The sequence below is a fragment of the Megalobrama amblycephala genome, linkage group LG5 (assembly GCF_018812025.1).
Source record: "Megalobrama amblycephala isolate DHTTF-2021 linkage group LG5, ASM1881202v1, whole genome shotgun sequence".
In the NCBI taxonomy this organism is placed as follows: Eukaryota; Metazoa; Chordata; class Actinopteri; order Cypriniformes; family Xenocyprididae; genus Megalobrama; species Megalobrama amblycephala.
The window spans coordinates 35623141-35632798 of record NC_063048.1 but is presented as its reverse complement, the minus strand read 5'-3'; the positions used below and the strand labels follow the sequence as shown (position 1 = coordinate 35632798).

Genomic DNA, 9658 nt, shown 5'->3' with positions numbered 1-9658 from the left:
TGTTTGGTGGGCGGAGTTTAGTTCTGTGATGTTTATGTGTGTAGCTGAAGGTGTTTGGTGGGCGGAGTTTAGTTCTGCGATGTTTATGTGTGTAGCTGAAGGTGTTTGGTGGGCAGAGATGGGTGGAGTTTAGTTCTGTGATGTTTATGTGTGTAGCTGAAGGTGTTTGGTGGGTGGAGATGGGTGGAGTTTAGTTCTGTGATGTTTATGCGTGTAGTTGAAGGCGTTTGATGGGTGGAGTTTAGTTCTGTGATGTTTATGTGTGTAGCTGAAGGTGTTTGGTAGGCGGAGTTTAGTTCTGTGATGTTTATGTGTGTAGCTGAAGGTGTTTGGTGGGCGGAGTTTAGTTCTGTGATGTTTATGTGTGTAGCTGAAGGTGTTTGGTGGGTGGAGTTTAGTTCTGTGATGTTTATGTGTGTAGCTGAAGGTGTTTGATGGGTGGAGTTTAGTTCTGCGATGTTTATGTGTGTAGCTGAAGGTGTTTGATGGGTGGAGTTTAGTTCTGTGATGTTTATGTGTGTAGCTGAAGGTGTTTGATGGGTGGAGTTTAGTTCTGCGATGTTTATGTGTGTAGCTGAAGGTGTTTGATGGGTGGAGTTTAGTTCTGTGATGTTTATGCTTGTAGTTGATGGTGTTTGATGGGTGGAGTTTAGTTCTGCGATGTTTATGTGTGTAGCTGAAGGTGTTTGATGGGTGGAGTTTAGTTCTGCGATGTTTATGCTTGTAGTTGATGGTGTTTGATGGGTGGAGTTTAGTTCTGCGATGTTTATGCTTGTAGTTGATGGTGTTTGATGGGTGGAGTTTAGTTCTGCGATGTTTATGTGTGTAGCTGAAGGTGTTTGATGGGTGGAGTTTAGTTCTGCGATGTTTATGCTTGTAGTTGATGGTGTTTGATGGGTGGAGTTTAGTTCTGCGATGTTTATGCTTGTAGTTGATGGTGTTTGATGGGTGGAGTTTAGTTCTGCGATGTTTATGTGTGTAGCTGAAGGTGTTTGATGGGTGGAGTTTAGTTCTGCGATGTTTATGTGTGTAGCTGAAGGTGTTTGATGGGTGGAGTTTAGTTCTGCGATGTTTATGTGTGTAGCTGAAGGTGTTTGATGGGTGGAGTTTAGTTCTGCGATGTTTATGTGTGTAGTTGATGGTGTTTGATGGGTGGAGTTTAGTTCTGCGATGTTTATGTGTGTAGCTGAAGGTGTTTGATGGGTGGAGTTTAGTTCTGCGATGTTTATGTGTGTAGCTGAAGGTGTTTGATGGGTGGAGTTTAGTTCTGTGATGTTTATGTGTGTAGCTGAAGGTGTTTGATGGGTGGAGTTTAGTTCTGTGATGTTTATGTGTGTAGCTGAAGGTGTTTGGTGGGTGGAGATGGGTGGAGTTTAGTTCTGCGATGTTTATGTGGGTGGAGTTTAGTTCTGTGATGTTTATGTGTGTAGCTGAAGGTGTTTGATGGGTGGAGTTTAGTTCTGTGATGTTTATGTGTGTAGCTGAAGGTGTTTGATGGGTGGAGATGGGTGGAGTTTAGTTCTGCAATGTTTATGTGGGTGGAGTTTAGTTCTGCGATGTTTATGCGCGTAACTGAAGGTGTTTGATGGGTGGAGTTTAGTTCTGCGATGTTTATGCGCGTAACTGAAGGTGTTTGGTGGGTGGAGTTTAGTGTGTCTGAAGCAGCAGCACCTCGCGGAGCTTCAGTCAGATTCACTAATGAAACTCGCTTTGTCCGTCTTGGACTTTCTCAGACGAGTTTGTTCGTTTTTCAGAGTGTCTGTTTTCATACGGAGTTCAGAGGACTAGTTCAAACACGTCCTGCTCGCGCTCTGCAGTAAGTTTGTATGATGATGTGAATGCGATTATCAGCGGAGGATCGCGGCTCGAGCTCCGGGAGGATGAATGTGTTTCTCCGGCTCGGATTCTCTTTTCTGCTGCTCTTCTGCGCGCTCGTTTCTACTCAAGGTGAAATATCGATCTTAATATCTACGCTCCGTCGCTCTTCTTTCACTGACTGACTGACGCACACCATCAGTATCTGTTGCATTTCTATTGCTCTGTCAGTCAACTTCATGTGCTGGAGTGCGCGTGAGACACGATGCATGACAGACTCCGGACAGACGACTGTTTATTCATCAGTACCGTGTGTGTGTGTGTGTGTTCAGGTCCAGAATGTGGTGCTGGATGTCATCGACACCACGGGTTCTGTGAGCAGTCTGGAGAATGCAGGTGTGTGTTGAAGACGTCATTCACCTTTTTAGAATCATATTAAACTCATATCAGAGATGCTGTCAGTGTGTGACAGATGTTGATCTTTCACAAGAATGCTCTTAAAAGCAGTTAAATGTCATTGACACATGAGGATAGACACGCATTTGTAAAGCAGGTGTTGTGGTGTGAACTGCAGGTGCAGAGCCGGTTGGCGAGGCGCGGCGTGCGATCAGTGCGTTCCTGCACCCGGCTGCGCGCACGGAGCGTGTGAAGAGCCCGGACAGTGCATCTGTGACCGCGGCTGGACGGGAGCGCGCTGTGATCGAGGTCCAGCGTCCTAGACTCAGAAAAATCATGTTCTTTCTCAGTATTTTTTCTTGTTTTCCAGCACAAATATCTAAACATTCTTAAATCAAGATACATTTACTGGAGAAGAGAAAAGATTAAAAATATCTTAATTAAAAATAAGACATTTAAAAGTTTTTGTGCTAATGTTTTGAGGACATTTTCTCTTTCTCTTAACTTTGAGAGAACGTTCCCTGAGGAGGAGTATCAACAGAGCTGAACTTGCAGGAATGGATTTATTTTAAATAGACTGATAATCCAGCATGGCACAATATTCTCCAGAACATGCTTTAGGATACAGTCACAGCAGCAGTGTATGAATGTGTGTGACGGTAACAGTGTGAATGTGTGTTTTTCCTCTCAGATGTTCGTCTGTGTTCATCAAAGCCCTGCTCGGGAAACTCCACCTGTGTGGAGATGGAGGGAGGAGGAGGTGGACACGTCTGCCTTTGTTCTGCTGGAGACACGGGGGAGAACTGCCAGCTGAAGAAACCCTGTTCAGCCGACGGGTAACACTGATGACAGACTGTTTCTTCTGTTAAACGAGTGTAGAGCGAAAAACATGTTTACTAGTCGACAGAAATATTGCTCACATAAAGCTGTATTGATATGAATTGATATTATGCATCTAATGCGAAGAAGTGTTGTTTAAGACTTTTGTGGCGAGACTCTATTTGTTTTGTTGCAGACCTGAGATCATCCAGCACTGCATTAATTATTGACCATTGATCAGTTTTATTTGACCTTTGAAAAGAAATCAAGTGCAATCCATCAAGCGTGCAGCAACAAAACAAATAGTCTTAAACAACATTAGATGCATAATATCAGCTCAGCTTTATTTCTACAGCGCTTTATACAATACACATTATTTCACAGCAGCTTCACAGTAATAAAGAGGAAAATAACAGAATCAATGATGCAAACCTCAAATATTAAAGCAGCTCTATAGAAGACAATAGTCATTTTTCTGATCAGTCAGATATTACTGAATATTAAGTGTCTTTTAAATCCCAAATAAGCAAGTCAAACTCTGTCAGGTGACAGAAACAGAGAAAAATAAATGACACTATAAAAATGCTGTGTTAAAAACAACCCATGCTGGGTAGAAAATGGACAAACCCAGCAGTTGGGTTAAATGTTTGCACAATCTGCTGGGTAGTTTTTTTTTTAACTCAACTATTGCTACTGTATTTTTTTTGCTTAAAATGAACCCAAAATATGTTGGAAATTAACATTTATTTATAAGATTAATAAATAAACATTTAAACATTTATTAAATTGCTCATTAATAAATGTTCACCTTTTGGTTATTATTGTTGCCTCTAGTAATTATGTGTCTGATTTGTAATTTCCAACATATTTTGGGTTCATTTTAAGTCAGCAATATAATCATTTTTAAACAATAGTTGAGTTAAATAAAACTACCCAGCACGTTGGGCAAACATTTAACCCAATCGCTGGTTTAAAAACAACCCAATCGCTGGGTTAAAGCAACCCAATCGCTGGGTTTAAAACAACCCAATCGCTGGGTTAAAACAAAGCAATCGCTGGATTAAAACAACCCAATCGCTGGGTTTAAACAAAGCAGTATCTGGGTTAAAAGCAGCCTCTGGGTTAAAACAACCCAATCGCTGGGTTAAAACAAAGCAATTGCTGGGTTAAAACAACCCAATCGCTGGGTTAAAACAACGCAATCGCTGGGTTAAAACATCCCAATCACTGGGTTAAAACAATCGCTGGGTTAAAACAACCCAATCGCTGGGTTAAAACAAAGCAGTCTCTGGGTTAAAACAACCCAATCGCTGGGTTAAAACAATCCAATCGCTGGGTTAAAACAACCCAATCGCTAGGTTAAAACATCCCAATCGCTGGGTTAAAACAACCCAATCGCTGGGTTAAAACATCCCAATCGCTGGGTTAAAACAACCCAATCGCTGGGTTAAAACAAAGCAGTCTCTGGGTTAAAACAACCCAATCGCTGGGTTAAAACAATCCAATCGCTGGGTTAAAACAACCCAATCGCTGGGTTAAAACAACCCAATCGCTGGGTTAAAACAAAGCAGTCTCTGGGTTAAAAACAACCCAATCGCTGGGTTAAAACATCCCAATCGCTGGGTTAAAACAACCCAATCGCTGGGTTAAAACAACGCAATCGCTGGGTTAAAACATCCCAATCACTGGGTTAAAACAATCGCTGGGTTAAAACAACCCAATCGCTGGGTTAAAACAAAGCAGTCTCTGGGTTAAAACAACCCAATCGCTGGGTTAAAACAACGCAATCGCTGGGTTAAAACATCCCAATCGCTGGGTTAAAACAATCGCTGGGTTAAAACAACCCAATCGCTGGGTTAAAACAAAGCAGTCTCTGGGTTAAAACAACCCAATCGCTGGGTTAAAACATCCCAATCGCTGGGTTAAAACAACCCAATCGCTGGGTTAAAACATCCCAATCGCTGGGTTAAAACAACCCAGTCGCTGGGTTAAAACATCCCAATCGCTGGGTTAAAACAACCCAATCGCTGGGTTAAAACAACCCAATCGCTGGGTTAAAACAAAGCAGTCTCTGGGTTAAAACAAAGCAGTCTCTGGGTTAAAACATCCCAATCACTGGGTTAAAACAAAGCAGTCTCTGGGTTAAAACAACCCAATCGCTGGGTTAAAACAACCCAATCGCTGGGTTAAAACAACGCAATCGCTGGGTTAAAACATCCCAATCACTGGGTTAAAACAATCGCTGGGTTAAAACAACCCAATCGCTGGGTTAAAACAAAGCAGTCTCTGGGTTAAAACAAAGCAGTCTCTGGGTTAAAACAACCCAATCGCTGGGTTAAAACAACCCAATCGCTGGGTTAAAACAACGCAATCGCTGGGTTAAAACATCCCAATCACTGGGTTAAAACAATCGCTGGGTTAAAACAACCCAATCGCTGGGTTAAAACAAAGCAGTCTCTGGGTTAAAACAACCCAATCGCTGGGTTAAAACAACGCAATCGCTGGGTTAAAACATCCCAATCACTGGGTTAAAACAATCGCTGGGTTAAAACAACCCAATCGCTGGGTTAAAACAAAGCAGTCTCTGGGTTAAAACAACCCAATCGCTGGGTTAAAACATCCCAATCGCTGGGTTAAAACAACCCAATCGCTGGGTTAAAACATCCCAATCGCTGGGTTAAAACAACCCAGTCGCTGGGTTAAAACATCCCAATCGCTGGGTTAAAACAACCCAATCGCTGGGTTAAAACAACCAAATCGCTGGGTTAAAACAACCCAATCGCTGGGTTAAAACAAAGCAGTCTCTGGGTTAAAACAAAGCAGTCTCTGGGTTAAAACATCCCAATCACTGGGTTAAAACAAAGCAGTCTCTGGGTTAAAACAACCCAATCGCTGGGTTAAAACAACCCAATCGCTGGGTTAAAACAACCCAATCGCTGGGTTAAAACAAAGCAGTCTCTGGGTTAAAACATCCCAATCACTGGGTTAAAACAACCCAATCGCTGGGTTAAAACATCCCAATCGCTGGGTTAAAACAACCCAATCGCTGGGTTAAAACAAAGCAGTCTCTGGGTTAAAACAACCCAATCGCTGGGTTAAAACAACCCAATCGCGGGTTAAAACAACCCAGTCACTGGGCATGTCCATTTTCAACCCAACTTGGGTTGTTTTTTACCAGCATTTTTCAGTGTTGTTTGAATATTTTGATATAAAATGCAAAGGCTTGTGTATGAATTGTGGAGCTGCTCGATAACACAAATGAAGCTGAATTAAGCCGCATGGATTCAGACTGCAGCTGCTCCGTCCATCTGAAGTGTCAGGAAGCGTGTGTGTTGATGCGTGTCCTCTCTCTCATCCGCAGCTCTCACTGTCAGAACGGAGGAACCTGCGTGGACACGATCGGCTCTGACAGCCGTCCCTCCTGCCTCTGTCCTCCTGGATTCACCGGCGCGTTCTGTGAGATCCAGCCTGACGTCTGCGAGCCCAATCCGTGCGTGAACGGTGGCAGGTGCGTCCGTCAGGATCCGGAATACACCTGCGTCTGTCCGCCGCCCTTCTCCGGCCCGGTCTGCAGCGGCAGTCTCTCGACGTGTTCCAGCGGCCGCTGCGTGAACGGAGGCTCCTGCGTGAACGGCACAGACGGCGGGATCCGCTGCGCCTGCCTTCCCAGATTCACCGGGCCGTCTTGTGAACTTCACGTCAACAAGCTCAAGCGCAGAGTTAAAGTGCAGCACTACGCCGCGCCGGCTCTCCACAAGCTTCTCCGGCCGGTTCAGGCGTCTGCATCGCTGGTCACCCGCAGCCAGGTCATCTGTTTCGTGGTTCTGGGTCTCCTCACCTGTCTGGTGGTGCTGGTCACGACAGGCATCATCTTCTTCCACCGCTGCGAGGCGTGGATGGCCAACAGCAGGTACCGGCAGCTGGTGCAGCATCAGAGGGATCTCCTCCTGCGATCTGACGCCGAGCAGCCCGTCAATATCATCCTGCCCGAGAAGATCCGGCTCAGTAACTATGGGAGGCATTACACCTCCATCTGACAGAGGATCGTGTCAGTGTGTCTGTGATTCACACCGCTGCAGGATTTCAAGGTTTCCATGAACTTACTGTTGGAACACAAACATGATCGTCCTCATGCGAGAGACCCCGTCCTGACATTTAAAAGGCATCTATCTATCTTTTAAACACTCAAAAAATGTAAATTAAAAAATAATTTCTATTAAGTTTCATTATTATACTTTTTTTCTACCCACTTAAGTGATATAGGGTGAATTCAGGTTGATTGGGACACTTTTTGCCATTGAGTTGACTGGGAAAAAGTGTCTTTATCAACTGGAATTCACCCTACTGCTAAATGTATCATTCGTTTTATGTTTATTTAATTATTTTTTTATCTATTTATTTTTCATTTATTTATCACTAATATATATTATTTTTTTAAACACTCATTTTATTCATGTATGTATTTTAATGTAATTTATTTACTTATTTTAATCATATTATTTATGATTTATTTATTTTATTTTTCCCAGATTGAACGTGATTCTCATTCTGAAGTCTTCAGTTTTCTGTAGTCATCACTGATTCTGTTAGTCCTCTGCTGAAGGAAAGCCGAGCAGATGAACTGTTTACCTGAGCAGGTGATTTACATGTGATCGGATGACTAATGTAGCACTTAATAAACCAGTGTTTATCGATGTTGTAGAGTAATAATCATTCTCCAGTGATGATTGTTCATGCTGTCTTTCTTGCCAATATGGTTTTGCATTTTAGTTAGTTTTATAAATTGAAGAAAAGAATGACCTTCACAATAGCTAATAATCTCGTTGATTGACCATAGATTGTGTTGTCAGAAATGATCATTTGTTTTACTCCTGAAGTATAGATGGTCACATGACGCCCTCTACCGGTGACACTCGTTAATGACGGCTGCAAGAATTTCACATTCACTTCCCATGGGCTCTTCTCGTGCACACCTCTGAACGCCAAATACTTCAAAAATCAAAAATGCATGGCTACATATTTTTGGCTACATATACTGTAACGACGTCTTTCAACACGTTTTTTTCTCCGTGATGCATCACGTGACGCGTCGGTGGCAATGGCGGTGATTCTCCGTGTGTCCAGCAGGCGGCAGCAGCGCGAGCGTCATGCACTGAGCAGCGTTAACGCGGGAGCAGGTGAGATACAAACACTGTAATGAGATCATGTGACGACAGTGATCTCAGAGGTGATTTGATGGACGGTTGATTTTGATTATCTGATTGCAGAAGAATATTAATTCATATCATTCAGCGTGCCTGTATTGTTTTACTTCAGATTTACAGCAGCATTTACATTGTTGGCCAGAGATGCATCGCATCTTGAGTTTTTACTTATTTTATATGGCTTGGTGTGGTACATATGGAAGCACATTTATGCCAAAAAAACTTTGGTTTGAGAAACTGCAAGGATTTCTGTCATAATCTTGGCTTTTTCTGTTGCATGATTTACAAAAGCATGATTCTTCCTCAGTATTTCTGTTTTCCAGCACAAATATCTAAACGTTCTTGTATAGATATTTGTTAATATTTTTTCTGTAGAAAGACAAACATAAATAGTGATGAAAGCCCAAATATTGAATGTCACAGATGTATATTTACTGAGTAATCACTATTTTGTCAAAATTAGATTTGGAGCCAAATTAGAGGAGTGTAAAAATGACTTTATAAAGATGGCAGCATCATTATTTTATTTTCACACAGAGATTGGAAGATCTATTAGTGAAATCTGTTGACTTTATCAATCTGTGTTTCATTATATGCCAACAAAGTTTGCATGCCTGTAACTCAGGAAGTATTAAAGATATCTTAATATCCTTTTAGTTTCTGGTTCTTAACAAACTTTTCTTTTGGTATCTTCATATGGCCCTTGATGGTTCAATCCCAGAGATATGGAGATCTTAATGTGGCTCTGTGTTCAATTTGTTGAATTTTACCCATTTTCAGTGATCGAAAACCAAATGTGGGTCACTTTGCATACACCTGATACTTTTTGCATTACAAAAGAGGAATATCTGAAGAACAAATAATGTTGTTTTTCTCTCATCTCAATTGCATAGAACATTCCTGTATAGAAGTGCCATAAATACTCCTTTTCCAAAGTTGTCATGTCTGTAACTCCAAAAGTATTCAAGATATCTTAATATCCTTCTAGATTCTCATTCTTAATAAACTTTTCTTTTGGAAACTTTAAGGCCTATAGAGTTCAATCTCAGATATAGGGAAGTCAATGCAGTAATGTGTAGTTTCGAACTCTTGGTAGCTTCAGAAGCTGTTAAAATGAACAAAATCCCATCATCCAAATATCCCTAAAACTGATTCAAATATAGATTCTTATACAGACACTTTTGAGAGCAAGTTAATGTGCCTCAACTAAACCAATTTCATTTGATTTTTGGTACTTTAGAGAGGATTATTCTATGTGATTCTTTTGATAGAGAGAAACAAGATACATTTCTAGTTTCAACATTATTTATTCTTCAGATATTCCTCTTTAAAAGCAGAAAGTATCAGCTGTGTGCAACATGAACCACATTTGGTTTTCCGTCACTGAAAACAAATTGAACAGAGAGTGACATTGGGATCCCCAT

The 9658-nt window shown here is 41.7% G+C and overlaps 1 protein-coding gene across 1 annotated transcript; it reads left to right on the top strand.

Moving 5' to 3' along the window:
• The first annotated feature begins 1596 nt into the window (after nt 1–1596).
• On the top strand, nt 1597–7737 carry LOC125269205 (protein delta homolog 1). Its single transcript, XM_048192052.1, has 5 exons — nt 1597–1947; nt 2148–2211; nt 2390–2520; nt 2903–3047; nt 6392–7737. Exons 1-5 carry the CDS (start codon nt 1839–1841, stop codon nt 7065–7067), a joined length of 1125 nt encoding a protein of 374 aa, XP_048048009.1. The 5' UTR covers nt 1597–1838; the 3' UTR covers nt 7068–7737.
• The last annotated feature ends 1921 nt before the right edge of the window (nt 7738–9658 follow it).

Bases quoted from the DNA above. Each gene is read 5' to 3' on its own strand.
- LOC125269205 (XM_048192052.1), top strand. From the start codon at position 1,839: ATGCGATTATCAGCGGAGGATCGCGGCTCGAGCTCCGGGAGGATGAAT. The intron at 1,948-2,147 runs GTGAAATATCGA...GTGTGTGTTCAG, and splicing joins CGCGCTCGTTTCTACTCAAG to GTCCAGAATGTGGTGCTGGA. The intron at 2,212-2,389 runs GTGTGTGTTGAA...TGTGAACTGCAG, and splicing joins GAGCAGTCTGGAGAATGCAG to GTGCAGAGCCGGTTGGCGAG.